Here is a 25442-nt window from a genome sequence, read left to right as displayed (position 1 = left end):
CAGAGCCCAGGCACCCCACGCTAGAGAAGGCTGAATCCTTGTAAAGGTAGGGTTACCAGATTCCGCAAATAAAAATACAGAATGACCAGTTAGGTTTTCATTCCAGACCAATAACTGGTAATTCTTTTAATATATCTCATCAAATGCAGGGGACATACACATATTAAAAAACATTATTTGTCATTTATCTGAAATTCAAATTTAACTGGCAGCCCTGTATTTTCCTTGGCAACCCTCCTGCCATGGATTCTGCTCCCTGACAGACACCTCATACCAAGATAAAAACAAACAAACAAAAACCAGCCAAGAAACCCGTCCAGGAGACAGTTACACTGGCAGGCACCTCTCAAGTATTTGCTTTGAGGGGCTAAAGGGACAGAGTATGTAACGGACAGATGAGAACATCGAACAAATGAAGGTTCTATAATGCCCAACAAATGGAAGTCAAAGTTTCACTTAACAGCGTCTAAATTTGAGAATCTTTAAGAACCTAAAAAAGTCAACATTTTTATTGTTTTAACTAATGTTTTATTTATTTTATGTGAAAATCTATCTGTAGCCTCCCTAGCATTTTTTTTACCCCCCGCCCCCCAGAGGAGAGGACTTTAACATGGAGTAAATCCATACCTGTCACAAGATTTGGAACTGGTCACTTAAGAAGTAAATTTAGAGTGGCTCCAGAATCACACCACCATCTCATATGGATTTTCTTTGACGGCTGCGCAAAAGTCTCCCCTCAGAAAGATTACCTTGGAAGATTTCAGTTAAGCGTCACACAGAAGTGCTTATCTAGGTTATCATAACACGGCATCACCACTGCTCCACGATCTGTAGGCACTGGAGTGCAAATGCGGAAAACACAGCATGCTGGGAAAGTCTTCAGAGGACTTTGTAGGAAGCTGCTGGTTTGTACAGGCCTCACTTAGAAAGAGAGGTGGCCATCTCTGAACAGGAAAAGGATGGTGGTCCTCTCTTTTAAAGTCCTAAGAAGTGACTAGAAACTAAACTCAAATTGGCATGTTATGAAATTACTTATTCTTAATAGAGTAGAGATTAGCATATAATATTATTACCTTAGGACTAATGAGCTATAATTCGGGAAATTTATAAACATGGACTTTATATTTCAATTCTTTAATGGTTTTGTTCCAACTGTAAATAACATGAAGAGAGAGTATTAAATAATATTTCAAGTCAAATGAATTTGTATCACATGGATTTTGTCTATGCAGCAGACACTTCACAGAAAGTGTGTCAGATGCAGAGAAATGGGAGGGAACAGAAAATGTGAACCTGGGGGTGGCCGGAGGGCTCATGTGGTTAGAGCGCGGTGCTCACAACAGCAAGGTCGGGGGTTCGATGCCCACCTGGGCCAGTGAGCTGCACCCCCCCCCCCAACTAAATTGATAACAACTTGACTTGGAGCTGACGGGGCCCAGAAAAACACATTTCCCCAATTAAAAAACAAAACAAAAACAAAAAACGTGAACCTGAACGTCCTGTCTCACAACGCAAAAGGAATGAGTCCCAAAATTAGCGATAGTGGTCAATCAATTGCTCTTGAAAACGAGATTCGTTTTAATAACAAGCACTGCTGCTTCTCTGGGGACAGTCGCCTCTGTCGCATAGTCTGAGAAACCTCAGTACCCCAGCGGCCCCACTGAGCTCCAAATCCACGACCGCATTCCGCACAGGGCAGACGCTCATCCAAGGACAGAGCGTGTACTCGGCGACCTGACAGAGTTCAGACCCCGAGAAAATGAGAGCCACGTGAAGAAACTGGGCATAAGAACCCAGCTCAGGTCAGGTGGCAACATCCCGGGTGCCCAGGACTTGCTGGCCGCGCGAAAGGGTCTGCGGACCAGCGTCCCCGTCAGAGCACCTGGCAGAGCTGCGATGGTGCCAGACGGCGGCCAACAAAACCAAAGCAAAAGCAACACTCACAGAAGGGCCGACACTGGAAAACGCCTCCTGTTGCAAGAGGGCGAATCTGGTACCAAGAGAAAGCGCCTAACACTGTCCGTGTGCGGTCGTCCTCGGACGCGACGGACTTGACACGACCAGGCGGCGGCCCGGGCTCACGGCAGCCGCTGGAGCCTGTCCGCTCCACGCGCCTCGCACTGTCCGAGCAGGTACAGGGGGCGCCTCCACCCCCTCACGGGAGGCGGGGTCTCGGCCCACGGGAGGCGGGGTCTCGGCCCACAGCGCACCGCCCGCGCCCTGGGCGCGCTCAGCAAAGTGCCACCGTGGCCCCGACGCGCGGTCTGGGGCGCTGGGCCCACAGCTCGGCCCACAGCCCGGCCCACAGCTCGGCCGCCGCCGGACGCGGACACGCGGCCCGCACACGCCACGCCACGCCACGCCACGCGCGCTCTCGCTCACGCGCGCCCGCGGCCGCGGGCCCAGCCATACTCACAATGTTAGTGACATCTGGAGAGGCGCCGTTCTGCAGCAGCAGGAGGACAATGTTCAAGTGGCCCATGAAGGCGGCCACGTGAATCGGCGTGAGGCCGGACTGCGGAACAAAGCGACAGCAGTGTCACTGCTCCGCGCGCGGCTCGGGCTCCCCCACACGCGCGGGGGGAGGAGCCAGGGCGGGGAAGGGGCGCGGAGCCAGCGAGGCCGCGCGTGCCGGGGCGTTTTCTACCTCTGTGATAGCCTGGATGGAAGCCCCGTATTTCACCAGCAGCTCCATGACCTTGATGCGGTTTTTCTTGCAGGCAATGTGCAGGGGAGTGAAACCATTCTGTGCGAGAGACAACCGAGTTAGTTGGCAGCGTGCACACAGTCGCCACACTCCATGCTGGCACAGCGCGGGCGCGACACCGCGTGGCCGTGTTAGTCCCTAACGCTGCGGGTGCTGCCCCGGGACCGGCAGGTCAGCTGCCTGCAGAGCTGGGTCTGCGTGGATCCTGCCTGTGTGGCCACGGAGAAAGGACAGCCAAGAAAATGGCACGGGCCTACTCTCCAAAGACGGGACAACAGGAGACAATGACCCTGGCGAAGGTCTGAGACACTGCCTGGTCCGGATAGGAAACGGCGTGATGACGCTCAAAGAGAAGAGTGTGCTTTCTGAAGGGCCGTTCCTTGGAGTGTAAAACCGTTCATCAAATTTACTTCAAAACTCCAAGACCGTGACTGCCGCTGCAGCGTTTCAGCTTGCTACCACTTTCCTCGGGAGGAGGGGTTGCTAACTGGCGGAAATCATTATTTATGGTGGTAATTTTTTATATTCAAAAGTTATATATCTTGTATTACAATGTTTTATAAGGAGTTGTATATTAGCATAAATCATTATGTTGATAATATTTTATATCTCGATGTTATATTTCTTATATTAATAAGTTTTTATAAGATATGTCCATCAAATATATTTTATAAAGAAATGATTATTAAATTCCTAAGTATTTTCAAGAAAAGTATGGAGAATTTCTGGAATAACTGGAAGGAGGTATCTGTCAGAAGCAAAGGAATGTGGAGAACTCTTCAAGGCATTTTCAAACTTTTCAAACTAGGCTAATGTGTAAGAATTGGGGTAAGTTACATAAAAATTGGTTAACTGATCCTGTGCTTAATCCTTACGAGTTATGTGTCACATGTCACTATTATGTTTGTATTTGAACAATGATCTCTACAGATACAATATCTATTCTGCCAGTTAACGAGTTTTCAGGTCCCTTGGGGATTGGGGGACGTCAGGCAGTATTTCCTACACTAAGAGTACGTAGGAAAGCATAGGGTCTCGCTGAACTTAATGACTGATTCTTCACTGTTAAGTCAGTCCACATTTATGAGCTATGTAATAAGCCACATAGAAATAGCCACACATATATGCAGCACTAAAAAGATCTGTGATTACTAGATTGCAATACTGTATAAGCTTATTGACCACTGGCCGATTAAAAATGAGTAATTTCCTTCTTGTGAGAAAAGAAATATCCTCACATAATTGCACATAACCCTAAAAGTATATTTGCTTCCCTGTCAATGAGGAATAAATTAATCCTAGTAGAAAATTTCTAATAAAAATAAGATTTGATATTTGATCATTGTAATGGCATCCTCTCATCTTAAATATTATCTGAAGACTGATTTAACTGACATAAATCATGTAAATGTATGACAAAAAGTTTGCTTTTAGTTTGAGAATTAGGAAACGGGAGGCATAAAGTAGTCCCAACGCTTGTGGTTAGAACATAAGTGAAGCAAGGAAAACTTATCCTGCATTAGACCTTGGGAGACACAGAAGCTGCTCCCGGGACAGCCTCCTGCCAATTTCCCTTGAGCGATTTCTGGAATGGTCTGTATCAAATGCCTCCTGAAGCAGTCAGACACTAAGCAATCCTTTGCTATTAGTCGATGGCTGGGTAATCAGTTCAGGAAGGAAAATCTCCCAGTGAACTCTTCACAGGCTTAGATTTGACACTATCTGACACAGTCAGAGCCACTCACCACTTTACCACCTTTTTTGTTCCCAGAAAAAGATTAATAAAGTTTAACTTTTTCATACTTTTATTTTCACTCTATCTAGATGTGTCTAAAACTTATTTTATAACTCCCTACTTTTCGATTTGTATTTCCCATTTAAAATTGTTAATGCTCCAGAGGTTGCTCTCTGTCTGCAACTCGCTCGTTGTAGAAATGTTCCTTGCTATTCTCTGCAATCTACCCTTGCTCACCGTCATTTACCGGCACACTGTGAAGGCATGAAGGAGGCGGCGCTTGTGGGAGGTGACACGTTTAGCAGAGTTAACTGCGTGCCTGTGACCGTGCATGGCTGGTGGTGTCCGCACCACCGCTGTCATGGGGGTCTGCCTGTCCCGATCTAGACTTAGTGAATGTGGGCTGGGCCAGCTTTACCAGGGCTCTGGCATTCGGATTGGCTCTCTTGTCCAGAAGGAGTTTGGTCACACGGTAGTGGCCGCAGTGCGCGGCGACGTGGAGGGCCGTCAGGTAGTCCAGGGTGACATCATCGACAGGTGCCTTATGCTGTAACAGGTGCTTCACACACTCCACGTGGTCCCCCTGTGCAGCCATGTGAAGCGGGGACAGCCCATTCTGCGCATCAAGACAAAACCAAAGCAAGTTCCCATTTTAGTCATTACTTTCAGGTTCTGAAACAGCAAATTCAGTTTTGGATCTCTGGCACAGTTGGTAGCAGGGAGGAAATTATTTCCATTTGACATCTAAGTATATAGCAGATTATGTTTGGTAAAAGGGAAGCTAAGAGAACGTTAATTTCATTGTTCTGCTATTCTCAGGCAAAAACACCAATGAATATGTTTTTCATGAATGAATACATAGTAGGTATGATGAGTCAGTTGGATCTCACAATTATCGGGGTCACAGTAGATGTACAAAAAACAAGTGATAGCTGATGCTTATATTATTCGTATCCAATTCTACACACAGAAATCTATATTCAGTTCACCTCTCTGCACGAATCTCTTAACTTCTAAACAGGCAGGAGGATGAAGAAGGAGCAAGTGAGGGATCAGGAAAAGACAGACTTCCATCACCTCTTAACCCCACGCTGCTCTGAACCCCACGGTTCCTTTTCTCTATCATGACACATGAACTAGACTTGGAGAAGGCAGTCATGTAAAAGCCAGAAAACTGAGACAAATGTGGATCAGGGGTCAATGGCCTCCCAACTTGTACATTTTGAGGGTAATCTATCATCATTGATGCTGCCCTAAACAGCTTCAGCCTTAACTCTTGGAGGTCACCATCAGGGACACAAAATAGCAGGAAATTCACTGATAATTATCAGTCTAGGTAGGACTCATTTTTTAAAAGTTGAATAAATAAGTTTACAGGAAAAAAGTATTATGAAACTAAATTAGAAAACCTTTGCACATTAAAGAGAGTGGCCTTATCAGTGCAAATACGGTCAGTAGAAAATAATTGTTCCAAGTACCCAGTTTGGCAGTCGTTACATTAAAAAAGGCAGAAATTGGATAAGTCAAAACAGACCCGAGGCCCAGTGTTCTCAACAAAGAAGGTGATTTCAACAGTGAGGGGTGACAGCTAAAAACAAATCCATCAAAATCTCATTTGGTGGTTTGTGGGTAGTAGCAGTGTATGTGGTTTTAAAATTACTAGTATGTTTTTCTTTGTTTTTGAAATACTCTTTGATCATAATTATTGGTTTTATATTTTGAAATTCATAAAATGAACTTAGAAAAAAAGAGCAAGTTGATGAGAAAGAATTTATGTGTCTGGGGAAAAGCATACAAGGGCAAAGTGAAAAGTTCAGGCTTCGGCGGGGTTGGGACTGGTGTATTGTCGGTCTCTCTGACAGTCTCTCTGTCTTGAATGTTGTTTTATCCATGTAAAGGTGACATGGAAAATAAAATCTGTACCATTGAATTATTTGCTTGTTTTCCCAAGTAAGGACGGAGTGCCACTCAGGCCCCATCCAGTCCCGGGGACAGGGACCCTTCTCGGAGGTTACATTCTCAGTGGGAGCGGACAATTCCAAAGAGGAAGAACTGAAATTCAGAGTGTGTTTGTTAAAGGCCTCCAGTGCTAAGAGGAAAAGCAAAGCGCCGGACGGCCAGGGAGTGTGCATGGGGCAGTGGTCTCCCTGGGACGACAAGTCTGGATGAAGATGCGGAAGGCGGGGAGCACTGGTCCTGCTGAGTCCGGGGACCATGTAAGGCAGAAGAGAGGCAAGTGCAAGCTGCTGTGCGGGGACCACCGGCCCCACCGGACCACAGTGAGGACAAGGCGGCTGAAGGCAAGTGCCTGAGGGAGGCCAGAGAAGGAAGAGGCCTCACCAGCCACAGCAGGCCTCTGACTTGCCCTGAGTGAGCTGGCACCGTGGGGAGGGTGACGACAGCACCACCACTCCAGCTGTGCTGAGAAGATGGGTGCAGTGAAGGGACGAGAAGGGCCACCGGGGACTCCTGCACTCATCCAGCGGGTAGCTGCGACCCGGACCAGGTGGTGCTGAGGACACTGTGGAGAAGTTGCTGACTTGGTGACACATTTTGAAGGAAGAGGTGACAAGGTTTGGTGATAGGATGTGGAGGGAGAGGCCAAGCACTAGATGAGGCATTCGGCCTGAGACTGAGAGTACGGGACAGCCATGAATGGAGATAGGAGAGACTACGAAGGGCTACGTGGAGGGGATGGGGAACACCAGGCCCTGAACTTGGCATTTCCTGAACCTGACATGCCCGGCAGACATCCAGGCGGCCGTGGGAGCGATGCACGTTCGTATGTCATCAGCATACGAGCAGGGTGGGAATTACAGATGAAAGCAGATGAGTGAGGGCACGCAGACAGACAGACAGGTTGGCTTCCGGAGGTCCTGCTCTCACAGACCTGACAGGGAGGTCTGAGAAGGGAGGAGTGGGCAGCCGTGGCATTTGGCAGCAAAGACAGCAGACACAACGTGATATGGGCCTGGCTCCCGCCGTTGGACGGAGGTGGCAGTCTGTGGCAGTTCTCTCCTGATGGCCTCCACTTTCTCAGTGTTGTGGGAAGTGAAGACAAGGAAAGAAGTCGAAAGATTTGAGGGAAAAAAGGGAAAGTACAGAATGGTCAGTTAGCAGGGAGCGGGCGTATACTGCCTGGGCATTGGTGACGGCCAGAACCACGAGGCCGACTCGAGGTTCTGGATGGCGATGTCCAGCGAGCCGGGTCACTGCGCCTGGGGGTCTGCTGCAGCCACAGGCAGCTGCCAGCACGTGAGCTTCGCTGAGTGAGGTGACATGTGGCTGGTGAGTGAACATGGATTCATGCTGGGAGGATGAGGGACGTGAACACAGTGGCTGAGGCCCCTGCAGAATACACTCGGGGCTCTGGACAGTTAGCTGGAGCATAGAAGGGGTGCGTGGAGGTCAGACAGACAGGTTGTAGGGGGCTCACGGCGACCTGATGGAGACACCCACTGGAAGGATCCGGATGGCGCTTGCCAAGGTCATCACGGTCATGAAAGATTAGAACGGGTCATTGGAGAAGAGTCACATTTCGCTGAGTTAGACTTTTCAAAGAATGAGGGGCAGTGAAAAACTAGCCAGATGACTATTTGCTTGCAGGAGGAATAATGGGTAATTCAAAACGGGGAGTCTTGATGGAGGGGGGGAGGCTTGTCAGGAGGTAGGGACCCGTGGCCTCACCGAGTTGGTTCCTTCTTCATGTGCCTTGCCCTGCAGAGCTCCCACTGACGCACCTGTCTCCCCATCTCTCTCACCTACTAAATGCTGAGCTTCTTAAAATTACAGACTGCATGTTCTTCATCCTGACGGTCCCTCAGTGACTAGAACACTGCCTGGCACAGTGTAGCTGCTCACTATGACAGTTAGAAGATGCATGCGTGAATGAATGATCTAACGAATGAATGAATGAATGAATGAGTAAAGGAACATAATCATGCAGGACCCTTACATATGAATGATACTAGATTTTACAAAACACCATTAAAAATCTCCATCTAGGTAATCCATGGTCTTCATTAGTGATACAACAATTACGGGAAAACTCTGGACAACATTATTTTATAGTTTGTGGAACAGTGTCACCTGCCTATCCTCAATCTGGTACATGCTTTTTATTGGTTGTAAGTAACATGGCTGGTCTGCAATTTTCTTATTTCCATTTCCGTTTCAATCCGTTTCCTCAGTGAAACTTTCCCTGATATCTGTACCTTACTCAGCCCAAAACACAGCATTGTAAAGACAAGTCTCTGCAATATTCATGCAGGGGTGAGAAGGAAAACAATTTCTCTCTCTTCTTCGTATGTTTCTGATCTGAAGGCACCTTTCGTGGCCTAGGGGGCACATCTCTAAAGACTGAGTTCATTCTCTACATACTTAAAATGTGTGAGATGGCACGTGCTCCAAATAATTTCAGTTAAGTATCAATTAAAATGTAGATAAATTGAAAACAACCTGCTTACATTGGCTGCCTGGCTTTTCTCAGCTTGCCCTCATAAGAGCATCAGTGGGTACCAATCCTATTCAGGGGTGGGGGTGGGGGAGTTGACATGTAAGAAATGTCCTTTGTGCCAATCTTTGTCGTCTTAAGGATGCAGGGGGTTGGTGCATAGGCATTAAACAGCTGTGTGATTGTTCTCAACTTGTGTTTCATGGTAGTTTCTGGTAACCCCAAGTAAGGGTCGACAATGGGTAAGTGTACAGTAACAAGCCTTTAAAAATATGTTTTGATAGTGCAAACCTGTAAAATCGGCTCCTCACCGGTTTCTATTTATATGGATGAGAGTTTTCCCCATGGATGAATACACTGAGATGAGACCAAGGACAGATATACTGCTGTGCACAGAGAACAGGAAGCTTGTCAGGCGTCCTCTGCAGACGGCCTGGGCCAGCTCGTGTCCTCCACGTCACCCACTAATCCATTATAACCCACCCACCCTACTGGTGAGTCCTCCTTTGTACCCGATTGCCTAGGGGACAAAGGTTGGAGAGCTAGAGGACTGATGTTGGACTGCTCGTTGTGCTGCTTTAAAAGATAATTACATTAATTCACAGCCATCTCAGAGCATCACAAAAGCATAGATTCGGAGAACGTAAGTTATTCTCATTTGTATGTAATAACTCCCATTGACATGTAACACAGTAATAGTTACACCTCCATCTGCAGTAAGACTAGCAGAAAGAACGTGAAGCATACACTCAGTAAATCTTAATGGACATATCTGTCCATCTTAAACACTCTGAAAACGCTGATACATATTACGCATTCCAGCACACGGACACTGAGTCACTAGGAAATATTTCATGAGAAACAGAGATCACAGGAGAGTGGCTTCAAGAGCTCTTTGGTCCCACCCCAGTTCTGTGACACCCCCACCCCCAGGTCCCACCCCAGTTCTGTGACCCTCCCCTCCCCCATCCCACCCCAGTCCTGTGACTCACCTTGGTCCTCGCCAGCAAGGGGGCGCCCCGCTCTAGCAGAAGCTGTACCACCTGGTCATGTCCACTTCGTGCAGCGCAGTGCAGTGGGGTCAAGCCATCCTGCCACAGAAGGAAGGAATTCATTCACTTTCTTTATAAACCAACCCCGCTGTACTGCCACCTGGAAGACAGGGTGTCCTGAGCTCAATCCTAGTGACTTAGCAGGCCGGTAAGAGATGTACTATCAGTTAAATGACAGAGAAGGCCGGTGAGAGAGACAACGACAGAGGGCTCTTGACAGGGAGCGAGAGAGGGACAGAGAAGGGACAGGGGCAGGAAGGGAGCACAGAGCCCCGGCGTGTGGGAGGCCGGTGTGGCAGGCGCTGCTGCCGGTCAAGTGTTCTCGCAGGTTCGGAAGGTTGCTGATCTTGAGCCCTGTTGCTTGGAGCCAACTCAGACGCTAAATTGTTTCACTGATTTCATTTTGGTTGTCCTAACACAACTTTTACCATAAATTCTTCTTTAATTTTATCCATCTATGTTCTCTCTTGAATTGCCACTATTCTCACAAATTTTCTTAAATGCTCTCTGAAGCTCATAAACAGAAAGGGTCATTTTTTTTACATTCTTCTAAAGGTTGCCACACACATTTTTCATCTACAAGCTACATAATGATTTCTCAAAGATAAAATGTATTATTAAAAATAGGATTAAAACAGCATCGAATAAAATTGTAGCATGACTGTAAGTTATTCATAAGACATCCTGAACCGGTACTTCTCAGGTAGTCTCTGCCTGTACAGTGCTCCTAAATACCCCCTGTCTCTGCATTTAATTTCTCTGTGGGGAGGCCCAAAAGCAGAGGAGGTGGGAAACGTGAGACGAAATGGACAGGAAGTGAGAGAGTAAACAAAATCCTGAGCACATAAATTCAGTGGTGATTTCAGGCTTCAGGAACAGAAGATGGAGAGTGTCACGGGGAACGGGGGAGAGACCGTAGGGAGCAGTTGGGAGCGTGAGGGCTGGTGGGCAGCCACGGGGCCCGGAGCGCGTCATCTCCCCAGAACTCTAAGGCCCACGTCTGTGTGTCCCCTTCCAGGACTGCACCTCTGGCTTATGCTTTCCCCCTAATGCATGTATCATCTGCCTCTGCTGATCCACTCTCCGGGGGTTTGTGTGTCAGACCTTCCAGTTACCCCCCAGACCCGTGCCCCACCCTGCCCACTCTGTGTGCCCCACAAGCACACGTCTCTGGATCTATCAGTGGGCTCCTTGCCCTCCGGCTCGGGCTAGCTGGCCTATGGGGAGGTCTTGCTGCTTTGGGTCTCCTAGGTCTGGCTGCGTGCATCTCTGTACCAAAGTCACGCTCCTGCCAAAGCAGCCATCTGCGTCCATTCTCTCCCTGAAGTTCTGGTAATGTCTTCTACGTCTCACCTTTCAGGTCAGGGATGGGAGCCTGCCCTGCCATTGCCAACCCCAGGGACACACTGTGTCCCTCTACCTTCCCTAGTCCACCCTCAGAATTGTAAACAGGCCCTTCATTGGCATCTGTTCAAATTATCAAATTCAAGTGCCATCTGTTTTCAGCCGGAACCCGGACTGATAATGATGCTTGCGTTGTTAAGTCTGGTTGGCTGGTATTAGGACTCTGAATAACCACAGACCTGGAAGCTTGAGGAATTAGCATGAAAAGACTGCTCTTCCAGCAAAAACTCACTTTACTGTGGTAGCTGGGATGCCAAGTCATTTTAAAGTTTGCCAGACAGGAGTCTAACAGAGAAAGTACAGGCTAAGGAATGAAAGGATCATGCATTTGGACCTCGGTAAGTGGACCTGTGGTGGGGCCACAGCTGCTACATGCTTCACGTGACAGTTACGTCCACTTCGTTCCTCACATATGTTCCTGTGGGGGCTTCGCTGAGGCCCAGCGTGTGAGAACTGGTGCCCAGCTAACGGAGGCATTCTGTGCAGCAGTCCCTGTGTGGGCTCTGAGGTCCCAGAGCCCTGGGTGTGCGTCTTGGCTCAGTCCCCGGTGACGCGCTGAGGCTCAGCTTCACGACACGTAAAATGGGCGTGACTTCCCTTACCCAGTTTCACTTACAGCCCATGTGAAAGACGGGGTCGGGGTGCTGACTTAAATCGTTGTTAGAAAAGGTGATTTGCATGGATTACTTGAAATATTAATTGTGTGACCATGTGGAAACCTCCAGAATACTCTCCGAACAACAGGAAAATAGGGAGAACATGTAATAACCCCACAAGCAACGTCAACGAACAATAGAGATTAAATCAGTTCTAAATCCTCCATTTTACTGATGCAGTTGGTCTGCCTTAGAAAGGACTGTGAATTACATGCTCAACCTGAGTGGATATGGGGTATTTCCTACAAAGTACATCATCCCGTTGTTGCAAAAAATCCTCATCAAAGTTCTGCAGTCAAGGATTTTTTTAACTTAAATTCTTAAGACCGTTGAAAGTTGCAGTTTTTCCCTCCAAAAAGTGTTCCCTTTACGTCTTCACTGGAATCAGTTCAAATCACACCATGAGGTTGGAAGCTCTTAAAAGGGAAGCTCAGTTCCCAATGAGCCAGCTGGTAACCCGCAGCGTCAGTTTCTGACACCATCTCTCTCCTCCCCTCGCTAAGACTGGCCTTCCAGCAACAGATCCTGAAGGCTGCATGACAGGGGCTGTGCCAGGGCTGAGGCTGTGTGTCCTCAGCCCATGCACGGGACTTGCTTTTCCCCTCAGCAGTCTCATCTCTCAAATGGCGAAAGAAAACAACATGTCTCATGAGTTGATGGGAAGACGAAGTCACACGGCATCTGTAGGGTACGTCGCAGGGCGCCCGGGACGTCATACGCACATGACAACTGGTGGCCACTGCTGCTGTCTCTTTTTGTTACTTCCAAAAACAAGGCCCAACTGTGACACTTTTTCTGATGTGCTGATTTTTGTTCATCATTCTTCACTGTTTTTGTATACTTTTGTTGTTTGCATTAATATGTATTTCAATATTTTCACCATAAACCTTACATGGAGTATCTCCACATTTAAATAATAAATAAGTTTAAAAATAAAAAAGAATAATGCCCTTAATAAAACCTGAATTACTAATGTCATTTTTAACTAGCTATAAAGTTTCTGTTTTAACGTTAAGATGAGGTTTTCCAGATACCAAAAAACCAGGGTGCTGCTGAAAACGTCTTCGAGTTTATGTCAGATCACAGTCCACGACGAGACTGTCAGGATGCAAATGTCTCGGAAACTGACAAAGTGCTGAGAAAGCGGGGGAGAAGCTCTGGATAGGTTTAATTAATAAAAATTAATTACCCCAAAGCCTCTGTGTGTCTTGTTCTTCGCCAGATAATGAAAACCTTACAAATGAGAATAACAACGGACAATTCTTGACAGAATATACTAAATTCAGAATGATTATGACTAATTTGATTGCGAGGGGATATTGAGACCTGATTTAAAAAAATGAAAGGATAATATTTATATTATTCTTAATTCCATATACAGAAGCTCTACTGTACTACCTAAAAAGATAGTCAAAAACAAATAGAACATTTTTGTATTTTAAAATATAAGCATACTCCTTTTTAAGTAATCCAGTATTCCAATTCCAGCCATGGCTCTTCATTTCAGTTTTTGTCTCTGCCTGGATTTCGCCGTGGCAAGGACATAGGTCCTTCAGTTGTAGCCAGAACTAAGAAAACCTAACTGCTTTTAACATCCTACCCCTTAGAGATGAGGGAGCATTTCAACTCCTGGGGAAAGCTCCGTGCCAGCGTCTGCACTGCACCCGACACTGGGCGCCCGGAGCCGGCTCACACACACTTGTGCCGCCAGTGTTTTGTGCCTCTTCCCAATCCTGTCCTCAGTGACACCACATCCCAGCTCTAAGGGGCCTGAAGGAAGGATGGGAGTGGTCACTGCAGGAGACCGGCAAAGGCTACAGACCAGAGCTTTTCTGCGGGCAGAGCTGACGACTAGCCGCGTTTGCAGTACAGGCTCAGTCAGTCCCCGGGTGCTGTGCGCCAGCGTCTGTGCCTCCGGGACCGGTCGGCCTTGCCAGCGGTGTCTCTTAGGGTTCAGGCTCCAGGCAGCAGCTCAGTACATATTTGCTCAGGAGTGCTGCACACAATGTGCACAGTTAGAAATCCATCCTCCCTGCATATGTGCTTGAACGAAATTCCTGTACCTGCTGTATCTGAACGCTACGCGGGGTGAAACGCAGCCCAAACACTTCCTTCACAGAAGGAACCAAGCTTCCTTTAGATTGCTACCTTGTTCCAGGACAATTGGTTGATGGCAGAACTGGCATAAGAATCCATTTCTCAGCACTGTGTTTATGAAAATGCACTGCCTTCGTTTAGAGTTAGACTTTTAAATTACATATGTAAATACATGTAGGCATGCAAATTAGAGTACCTTTTAAAGGACTAAACAAATATCGAGAAAAAGTCAATGGCCTCAATAATGAATGATCCTCCAGGGAAGCGTTAGTTAATGAGACCAACGCGAATCCCACGACATGAGCAAGATACAATGCTTTTGCTCCCACAAGTGCTGTCTTTGCACTGCCGCTCTCAAAGCTGAGAGCTCTCACTAGAAACAGCACAGGGGTGTAGGGAGACATCGCACTATCAATGTGCTTGAAGGACTTAAACAGAAAGAACAATACCGAGAAGCCTGCAGCACAGTGGTTCCCAACTCTGGCCCCGCAGGACAGGGAGGGCGTGCACCTGGCCGAAGGGAGGAAGCACGCCGACTCATGTGCAACGACACTGGCCACCACGGCCACGCCCTGGACAGACCAGCGAACTACGAAGGAGCTCCCACAGGCCCCCATGACAGCAGTGCTCTGCACCAAACGTCTTAGAGAAAGGACTTTAAGAAAGCCACGTTTCCTGAGGTAATTAAAACCCAGAACGCAGCGCTGGGAGCTGCTGTGTTGCTAGAACCGCAGAGGTGATAAGGCTTATTAAGCCAAACACTTGTCAGCCTCTGGATTTGCAAGGGATTTCCCAGATTTCCACCTTACTCCTGGGAACACAAGTCCCAGAATTAAACAAAGTGACAACACATCACAAGGGAGTCTATTGCCATCACACAGACTTCTTACACCACACATTTCAGAATTTTCATATTATACGAATGTTTAAAGTTTTATTGAAGTCTAGGATTAACCAAATCCACTCCAGAGAACTGACGTTGAATTACTAGTTTAATGTTTATGCAAGTAACTGATTATAATTTCGGTATCATAATAAAAAATTACGAGGAGCTCAGGAATTTGCCCACCTCACTTTTAAAGAGATAAATCATAATATCTAAGAGATAATTCTCACGAAACCCTGTGAGTTAGGAACTATTATTGGCCTAAGTTCAGAGAAGGTAAGTAAACTGCCAATACCACACAGCTGGTAAGTGAGACACGTAGACTCTGAAATCAGGTGATCTGCCTCGGTCTGTACATTGAACATCTGCATTCTCCTGCCTCTTATTGTCTATTTGTTGGCAGTGCACAAAAAGTCTGAACTGTATTTTAATTCACAAGTTTGGAATGAATAGAGAAAGGGCCCTGCCTCTTATGAAGCTGGCCTGAGTGAAGGCGCAGCATGATAAGCACAGGCCATTCTTTCGCAAGTGTAACCTCTGACCTCCTGCTCTGCTCAGCGTAGCATAACCACTTAAGAAAAATGATCTAGGAACTGGAAAGTTAGAAGCAAAAGGTTTCCAACATGTATTAAAGTATTTTATGAAAAACCCACCCTCTCGTGGCTTAATGTACACTATGAGTTTGGGTTTCTGTACCTACGACCGACCAAACCAGAGATGCTGGGGTCCCATCCTTGATCTTTGTTCCCAGAAGATGAGTAAGTAGGACCTGAAAAACCGTCTCACTGAGGACTGTGCTGTTTCTCCAGGTACTTAGGAGAAAACACTAATTCCACTTTGCAATGTGAAGCTTTTTGATACTGTCTGAGGTTTAAATCAGATCCAAGACGACAACCCCCCTGAAAAGGCACGGCGTGTGTTTGGGGCCTGGCATTGCAGGTGCCTGCCAGGTAAAGGAATACAAAGCGTCACCACGGGAGGACACTCACCCTGGTTTTGGCATCGATCTGGCCCCCACGGTCCAGCAGGAGCTTCACCATGTTTGTGTTCCCCCTTTTGGAGGCCACGTGCAGAGGGGTGATCCCATTCTGCAGAGGACAGAGAACAGGGCACACTGAGTGTCACAGGGCTCGGAACACCGGGGCCCACACGGCAGCCTGATCCGAGTTTCTACATTTCAGGGTCTCCAATTTTTAAGGCACAAAAAAAGCACACAAACCACAAAGCACTTTAGTCAGAGAATGAAAAATGGACTGGAAGAGCATACGTAAGCCAACAACTACAGCGTGCGTGTGGAATGGGCATGATACGTTGCAGGCAAGACACAAAGGGAGCCCCTTCGTGGGATAGACCCAATTCCAGATTCGACCAAGGACAGAACCGTGGTCCAAAGTCCATCATTTTTCTATAACACCCACACACGTAAAGATTCGGGGTCTTAGTTTCCCATGCTTAAAAATAAAATACAAATACTCAGACACATAACAATGCCCAGTGGAAAAATGATTCTTAAAAATACCTTCTTCAGAATAGTTCAGTACGAAAACAGCTTGAAAATAACTCAACATAGCTTAAGTGCAGAAGACTTCAAAGGATAAAAACACCATATACATACAAATTATATTTATTTTATAGTCTATCATCTGTCATCATTATGGCGAGGATATACACCTGATTTTTTTATGTCTTAATTTTGCAAATAATCATATATTGCATTTGCTGATTCGTATTAAGCATGTGTGTGTTACATGCCATTGAGTCAGCCCCTACATCAGGTGGCCCCATGAATGAGTGACATCCCGTGTCCTGTCCTCACAGCCCTGCTCGGCTCCTGGGGACTCAGCCTGTGACCCCTTTAATGGAGTCCGTCCATCTCATGTCTGGTCTCCCTCTTTCCTGCTGCTGCCTTGTATTTCCCCAGCTGTACTGTCCTTTCCAGGGAGCCCTGTCTTGTCACCATGTGCCCGAGGGAGGACAGCTTTGGAGCTGTCATTTTGCCTCCAGCCGTGTTTCAGGCTTAGTTTGCTCCAGGACCCACGGGTTGGTCTTCCTGGGGGGCAAGGGTCTCCATAGAGCTCTGCCTCCAACACCTTATTTCAGATGAATCAGTTTTTGCCTCTCAGCCTTCTTCACTGGCCAGATTCCGCATCCGTACCCAGGAATTGGGAAGAGGAGGGCGTGGGTGGTCTCAGCCTCATCTCCAGTGATACCTGTGTGCTCTTCGTGGCTTTTCTTGCCTTTTCCATTGCTGCCCTGTGAGTCTCTGCCTTCTCAGGATTTCCTGGCTGCATCTCCATCTGACGCGACAACAGAACCAAGGTCAGCAGTCGTTATAGCTGCAGTTCTCCGTTGTCTGTGTTACAGTCGTGTGTTTCTTCTGGAGTCACGGCTTCTGTCTCCTTGAGGTTCAAATGCAGCCCTACTTTATCCCTTTCTTCTTTCACTTTCAGCAGAAGTTGTTTCAAATTACTGCTACCTTCTGCCAATCATATGGTGTCATCTGCATATCTAACTCTAACCCTAACCCCAACCGCCACCACAAACCCAACCCCAAACCCTAACCCCAACACCTAGCCCAACCCTAACCCCAGCCCCAACTCCTAACCCCAACCCTAACCCTAACCCCAACCCTAACCCTATCGCTATTCCTTCCACCAATTTTCACTCCTCCTTGCTCTGAATCTAGCCCTGTTTTTCATATTCTAAGTGCTGGGTACATACAGTTCTGGGAGATAAAATGTGCCCGGGTCTGACACCTCAATCTGTAGGAAACTAAGCTGTCTGTCCACATCTGTCCTGAGAGTAGCTTCCTGTCCACAGCACAGGTTATGTGTCAGGACGATCCAGTGCTGGGTGGGGCACGCCTGTTTCTTTCCCAGCCGCCCATGGCTGTTCCTGGTCCACGCAGTCAAATGCTTCACTGTGTCCCTGAGACACACACTGACCTCCTTCTGACGCTCACTGGAGCACTGCAGGGCCCACCCACTGTGGGCAGTTACAGCCAGTGCCTCCTGCTTCTCGGCAAGAGCGTGAACGTCGCATTTCTTCTCCATCAAAGGGAGACGGAGACGGGAGATGCCCTCGCCGCACCACCTGGACCGTCACTTACCTGCGTGGGAAGCTGGAGCGATGGTCCTTGTCACTGCGCTCCTGGCCTGCCCTTTCTGAAGACTGCAGTGTGTGCTGAACGTTTCCAGTAATAGGTCAATGTCTCACTTCCATATTTGTTGGCATATTCTTGGGATTTTGACAGACTCACTCCTGTGGCTTGAAATAATTCTGTCAGTATCCCTAGTAATTGATTTCTTCCCAAAACTTGCAGGGCAGCTTTCATTTCGTTTTCTAGGATGATGGATTCTTCCTCCTAATAATCTTCTTCAAAGGCATCTGCCATCCTTTCGTCTCTTCTCTGCCGATTTCTGTGTCCGTTCCCACCTTCCCTTCATTTCCTCCTGGTCAGATGATGAGCTTCCATGCTGGCCCGTCAGCGTTCCTAGTCCAGGTTGGAATTTCCCTCTTTTTCTTGAATCTTCTGGTAGAGATCCCTTGTTTTTCCTTTTTTGTTCTCTTCTATCTTCTTACACTGAGTATTATAACAGTTCTCTTTATCTCTACATGCTAGTCATTGAAAAACCGCATTCAGAACGCTAACCCTGCTATTGGCACCTATAACTTCTGCATCTCTCCCATCCTCGACAATTTTAGTGTTTCATCTGTCATCCATCTTGGTTTTACTGTCCCTTTCACTTCTAGCATTGCGTTTTTGCATTCTTCCCTAATGGTATTTCTAGCTTCAGTCCACAGCTCTGGTTCTTGGTCAGTTAACAGTGCACATCTGATTTTTCTGCGGCCTTTAACCCACCAGTAACGCTACTGTGTTACATTTGGCACCCCAATGTTTGTTGTGGTCTCCTTCAGCTTCACGCTCACGTTTGGTGCCAACAGCACGTGATCAGCACGACAGTCTGCTCCTGGCCTTGTCTGGCCAAAGGGAAGACAGCTGCTCCATCTCCTGCTTCCAGTTACTTGGTGTATTTGATCTGTGTTGGTCATCTGGTGATGTCCACGTGCACAGTCGTCTGCTCGATTGTTTGAAGCATGTGTTTGTGATGGACAGATTGTCGGCTTTGCACCAATTCCCAAACTGATCTGACATTTCTGACCCCTTGTCCAAATACTCTGGCTACATTTGACCCTGTTTTATTACCTACCTTTGCGTCCCAGTCGCCTATAATTACCAGCAAGTCTTAGGTTGTTGGAGTGTGTCAATTTCTTCTTGAGTTTGTGTAGAATCTTTCAATTCCATCTTCTTCAGCCTCAGCAGTTGGAGCATAGACCTGAATGATGGTTATGGTAACCGGTTTTCCCGAAAGTCTGATTGACATTCTCGGTCAGACCTGCGGTGTAGCCACAAACTGCGGAATTACAGTCACTCCGTTTCCTCCGAGCTTGTCATGTCCAGCGTAGAGCACTTTGTAGTTGCCTGACTGGAACTGCCCCACCTCAGTCCACGTTAGTCGTAACACCAAGCACTGCCGTGCTGAGATGTCCCATTCTGATTACGATTTCCCGTTGACCCTGTTTGTGCTTGTTTCATTCCCTGTTCTGACTGTACATGTCCCTGCAGCGTCATTCTCTCCTCCCGCCTTTGTGCTCATGAGTCGCCTTACATCCTTCCTGAATACACTGAGCGTTGTAATTATCACATCAGTGAACCTTTCCAATGAAAGCATACCATTAAACATATAACACATATAAAATACGTGTCTTTCTACATATTTTGGTAAGAATCTTTATATAAGCAAATTCTTAATTCATTTAAAAAATTCCCTGTCAAATTGCGTGCCCTAGAACCACTGTGAAGACTTGTATAAATGTACATATATATTTTATACTTAATGTTTTAACAGTTTAGTTATTGACTGGAAGCTGCTCATTCATGATTCATGGCACGATCTTTAAATATAACTGCTCGCACGGATGTCAGAATTAACATCCTCCTTAACTCCTAAAAATGATTTGTGTGCATGTGAATTTAAACATTCTTATTTTTCGCTGGTTGGCTTGTGATGACTTTTGCAATTTGCAAAAGAGAAAAAAGGAAAAAGGAAAGTCTAATACCTCTAGCACAGATCAGGGTAAGAAAAAAGAAACACAACCTTCACCGGTGTTCATTTTCACCTCAGTGAAGTGCCCGTTTACCGCCTTCCACAATGAAAGTGCTCACGCGTACCCTGGCCGTGAAGTCCACCGCGGCGCCCCGGTTCAGAAGCAGTGTCGCCACGTTGACGTTCCCGTAGTGGGCAGCGATGTGCAGAGGGGTGAAGCCGCTCTGGAAAGCAAAGGAAACAGCGCCATAAAGCATTCCACCTGCAGTGTTACAGTCATGGGTCAGTGAGGACCGCCATGTGCGTGGGACCTGTCTGCCTGATGCACATGAGGTCCAGGAACTTAACGCTTTAATGAGACTTACATCTTAATGGTATGAGGGGGTAAATAATTAAACATATAAACAGGGAAATAATATCCTACGCTTCTTGGCAACATTATTTCTAATTACCTTAATAATTTATCTATTTATCTGTTTATCAGTTTATTTATAAAAAACCATGTTTCTTGAGTTGGTTTAGCTTTAGGGAAAAACAGAATATAATTAAACAACATAAGGTTTCAGCCACAGGAATAACATAATTATGAATAAAAAATGTTTTCTTCAGAGAAAGACACAAAATTAATGCTTTTAAAAAAAGTGATTAACAGCAGTGGTTGACGCTGTTTCTTTGGAACTATGAAAAGACTGCAAGCAATGCTTACAGAAGATGTACAATTCATGCCTCATCGTTTACACATCTGCTATCTGTTGTCTTTAACAACTGTGTTTAGTCAGACTATGTTGTTATAATGGAAAAAGTTAAAAAACAAAAATGAATATATTTAGCATCAACATGAATATAAAATTAAGAAAAAAATTCAGCTGAACCCAATTTTTAATGTTATTTAAATCAAATTTTATCAATAAAATAAATTAATATAAAATAAAATAAGCAGGTTAAATCAGTTATATGGGCATTAGAGAACGGTGACTCTCAGAATGTTTAAAAATGAGAAGAAAATCCTAAATAGAAGAAAAGTGTGTTTCCTTTTTTTTTTCTGATGAAAACTTCGAATTTTTTGCCATTTTCACAATAGAGTATTAGCTTTTATTATTAAAGTACACAAAAATGTATTATCCTTGCTCCATAACTTTCATAAATGCATTACTTAATAAAAAGTTACAGGAACAATAATGGCTGTTCCTAGAAAACTGGTAGCAGACCTGAAGTTGTGAGGTGATTCTGCACTGTTCTCTTTTGTTTGAAATGAACTCTGATGTGAGACCAGTTTTTAAGAACTATTATGTGAATCACAACTATTACTTTTCTATTTACCTGATATGTAGACTTGGGTGACTTTGTCTTGACAACAGCCTAACTAAGAGCCCAGAGGTCTTAAGTGACAGAAATTGCTCTGCGCTGTTGGCCAAATTGGCTGCAGACAGTCCTGCCTGCAGAGAAGCAGGACACAGAGACCAGTGACTGGTCCCTACACCCCACGCCGCAGCCGTGCGCTTTGCATCTGGTGTCTACATGATGCCACATGCTCGTGTCAAAATGGAGAGAAGCCAGTTTTCCCCCTGGCTGTTAACGTGTAAAACGGCAAATGTTTCTAAGTTGGGAACTGACTGACTGTAGGGCTTTCACTTTTATCTGGATAGTTCCTGTCACCCAGACATGTCCTGAAGTACATCTATTATTCAAGTGATAATGTAACGATGGAAAACATAGTGATTGTGAATCTTTCTCAGATTATTCAAATACAATAACATTATCCTCCTCTTTGCAAAAACGCACTTATTGTCCAACACCCCCCCCTCCCCGTGGCGCCCTGGGGGGAAGCCTGGGGTGCTGGGGTGCTGGCCCAGCTCACCTTCTCCAGGACCATCTGTGTGGGGGGGAGGGGGCTCCCTGTCACTCATTTGTCCTCAAAGAAATATTTCTAACTCAGCACGAATCTACCCAAACTGCTGCTTTCAATACAATGTTTAGAGCCAATACTGTTTCCAAAAATGTATTTTAGACAATCACCAAAAGTCACCTAAAAAGACTAAATGTATTAAAATCAGTAACTAAGATATCAGTTGCTGTGGTTCCCGTCTTGAGTAATTTCCCAAAGCAGATGGGCCTTCTTAAACCTCGGACCGAAGCTCCATGCACAATGGAACCGGAGAAGTGATATGGATAATCCAAATATATCACATCTCAGTGGGTAAACTTGTTAATAAACGAGATGGTAGTTAGAGAAACACACCACTCTCAGTAAATACTAAGTGTTTAAAAGCCCTGCAGGTCCACAACCCAGAGACCGGATGAGATGTCAGTCAGTCAAAGTGACAATCAACCTACACAAATAGCCACTGGCCTGGGAATATAGGCTTGTTTTTATACTATACTTTCAACAATGTCTGTGTTAGTACATCTCTATAGTAGCAACAGTCAATGAGAGAACCCCGCACGTGCACGTGCAGACACGCACACACTCACACATTTACACACACACTCACACACTATACTGAGTTTCCAAATTAACTTTCTACTAATGGGAGTTCCAATCATTAGTATAAATTAGTGAGCATTTATTCTAATTGGGCAAATAACTGAAACAAAAACAAGGCATATGTTGGTAGCCACATACTGTACCTCAGTTGTCCTATTCACCATCATCTGAAGCAGTGTTGTGTGGGAAAAAGAGGGAAGATATTACACATTGCCCATCAAGGAAACAGCCACCCTGCTCACGGCAGCTGGATACTGTTCCCACGTGCCCGCGTGAGTTCCACCGCGAAGACTCAGAAACCTGCATAGTACCAGCGCCTCTTTCTAATTCGGTTATTATTTTACTTTAAACAGAAGCAGCAGATTTCTAACAAGCTGGACCTCATCTTGGGCAGAAAAGTATCTTTAACGCTTTCATTACTGTCCCTATGGGCAGTCCCCTTCCTTCTGAGACACTCCGAAAGCGATTTCTCTCTGTGGATGCCCACAGCCGCTGCGCGTCGCTGCCCCGCCCACGGGGCGTCCCCCAGCACGAGGCCCCGCCCACAGGGGCGCCCCCCAGCACGAGGCCCTGCCCACGGGGCGTCCCCCAGCACGAGGCCCCGCCCACGGGGCGTCCCCCAGCACGAGGCCCCGCCCACGGGGCGTCCCCCAGCACGAGGCCCCGCCCACAGGGCGCCCCCCAGCACGAGGCCCCGCCCACGGGGCGTCCCCCAGCACGAGGCCCCGCCCACGGGCGACCCCAGCACGAGGCCCCGCCCACGAGGCGTCCCCCAGCGCGAGGCCCCGCCCACGGGGTGTCCCCCAGAACGAGACCCCGCCCACGGGGCGTCCCCCAGCACGAGGCCCCGCCCATGGGGCGTCCCCCAGCACGAGACCCCGCCCACGGGGCGTCCCCCAGCACGAGGCCCCGCCCATGGGGCGTCCCCAGCACGAGGCCCTGCCCACGGGGCGTCCCCAGCACGAGGCCCCGCGCCACCTGGCATTGCACGCGTTACCTTGGACTGCACATCAGCGTTGTGGTCGCTCTGCAGCAGGAGGGCTGCGGATTTGGTGTCGTCCTTCCGGGCAGCGATATGCAGAGCAGGCAGCCGCACTTTCCCTTTCGTGTCGTTCTCCAGGAGGATGGCCACTGCCTGGTTGTGTCCTTGCTGCAGTGCCACGGCCAGAGGCGTGAAGCCATCCTGGAGAAGCACAAGAAGGAAAACCATCCATTGCAGACTTTGGCAGACTTGGGGTTCGACCTCAGGCAATGGCACATGAGATTTTTACAGTAACGAGTAAGACCGAAAAGCAACGCAAAAGGAATCAACATTACTGGGAAGATGGAAGTGGGTTCTGATCAGTCGTTGGCTGCACACGCCAGGAACTGGCTTCCTCACCGCTGAGGCGGGGGTCACAGTCTCCTACTGTTACTGGACTGCTGTTCTGCTCTCCCTTTGGGTCTGCTGGTACTTGTTTATACATTTAGGTGCTGCTACGCTGGGTCCATAAATATCACAAACGGTGTATCTTCTTGTTGAATGAACCCCATTAACATTATGTAATGCCCATGACAGTCTGTGTTCTAACGTCTATTTTGTCTAAGTACAGCCATCCCAGCTTTCCTTTGGTTTCCATTTTCGTGAAACATCTTCTTCCACCATAACTGTAGACTTATGGGAAGGTCGTTTTCCCAAAATGTATCACATTATCTATGTACCACTACAGTAAAAACTGAATTTTTTAATAAGAATAGAATTTTAAATAAGCACATTCATTAACAGAATGGAAGAGTAAAGCACGTAGTCTTGTAAGAAAAAAACAGTAACCTAAACTTAGAACTTTCTTTGGCACAAATTAAACAGCCTATGAAGGAGGAAACAAGAGGCTGCTTATCACATACAGTGGTACCTTGGTTTTCCAACGTCTCCATTGACGAACATTTCAGGTTACGAACGCCATAAATTTGATGGATGTTGGTATCATTAGATAGTAAAATTCATGCTAAATTTGCAGTTTTAGGGGTTGATTTTAAAGGTCTGGACTGTATTAACCCATTCTGCATTACTTTCTATGGGATGGGGAAACTGTGCTTCGGTTTTCGAACGTTTCAGAACTCGAACGGTCTTTAGGAACGGATTATGTTCGAAAACCGAGGTACCACTGTACAGTCATGCACCTCCTAACTACCAGCATACATCTCAAATATGTGTCTGGGACGGGCGTCATTAGGCAGTTTCGTCGTCGTGAGAGCATCACAGAGAGCACGCACACACACCTGGACGGCACAGCCCACTGCACACCCACAGGTACAGCCCACTGCACACAGGGAGGAGCAACAATGATCCCCCCACCCTCTGGCTTCTTCTGAGACCCTTGTGATCAGAGACACAATGTGTTTCCCCGAAAATAAGACCTGGCCAGACAATCAGCTCTAATGCGTCTTTTGGAGCAAAAATTAATATAAGACCTGGTATTATTTTACTATAAGACCGGATATAATATAATATAATACCAGGTCTTATGTTAATTTTTGCTCCAAAAGATGCAGTAGAGCTGATTGTCTGACTAGGTCTTATTTTCGGGGAAACAGGGCATTAGCAGGAGAAAAACAAGCCGTATAGTAACACATATACCTCTGTACCCATGTCTCCCCAGGAACACTGAGTAACTCGCTAGAGTGGCTGCAGCCACCTCTACACCCCTAAGACAGAAGATGCTGGGTGTGGGGAGTCACGTGGGAGGTGAACAGATGAGCAGGGGAATCTGGGTGGTAGTTATGCAGGTGAGTCCTTGCCTCTCACTAATAAGCGTTTCTAGAGATGAGGTCACCTGGTTCCTGGTACAGCCAGGGGGACGTCACAGGTGGAGAGTTCCC

The 25442-nt window shown here is 46.9% G+C and overlaps 1 protein-coding gene across 50 annotated transcripts in view; it reads right to left on the bottom strand.

The window, feature by feature from the left end:
* Positions 1 to 25442, bottom strand: part of ANK2 (ankyrin 2) — a 360143-nt gene that overhangs the window by 93182 nt on the left and 241519 nt on the right. For 45 of the 50 annotated variants that reach the window (XM_074338609.1, XM_074338600.1, XM_074338589.1 and 42 more), the window contains 8 exons: positions 23581 to 23766; positions 22727 to 22750; positions 20224 to 20322; positions 15980 to 16078; positions 9888 to 9986; positions 4861 to 5058; positions 2648 to 2746; positions 2417 to 2515 (listed from right to left, as the gene is read on the bottom strand). In XM_074338609.1, the coding sequence (XP_074194710.1) occupies positions 2417 to 2515; positions 2648 to 2746; positions 4861 to 5058; positions 9888 to 9986; positions 15980 to 16078; positions 20224 to 20322; positions 22727 to 22750; positions 23581 to 23766 (903 nt within the window). The remainder of the gene's footprint in view (positions 1 to 2416; positions 2516 to 2647; positions 2747 to 4860; positions 5059 to 9887; positions 9987 to 15979; positions 16079 to 20223; positions 20323 to 22726; positions 22751 to 23580; positions 23767 to 25442) is intronic. The other 5 variants (XM_074338595.1, XM_074338584.1, XM_074338585.1 and 2 more) reach the window with 1 other exon arrangement.

The sequence above is a fragment of the Rhinolophus sinicus genome, linkage group LG07 (assembly GCF_036562045.2).
Source record: "Rhinolophus sinicus isolate RSC01 linkage group LG07, ASM3656204v1, whole genome shotgun sequence".
Taxonomy (NCBI): domain Eukaryota; kingdom Metazoa; phylum Chordata; class Mammalia; order Chiroptera; family Rhinolophidae; genus Rhinolophus; species Rhinolophus sinicus.
The sequence above is the reverse complement of the archived record's forward strand: the minus strand, read 5'-3'. Positions and strand labels throughout refer to the sequence as shown.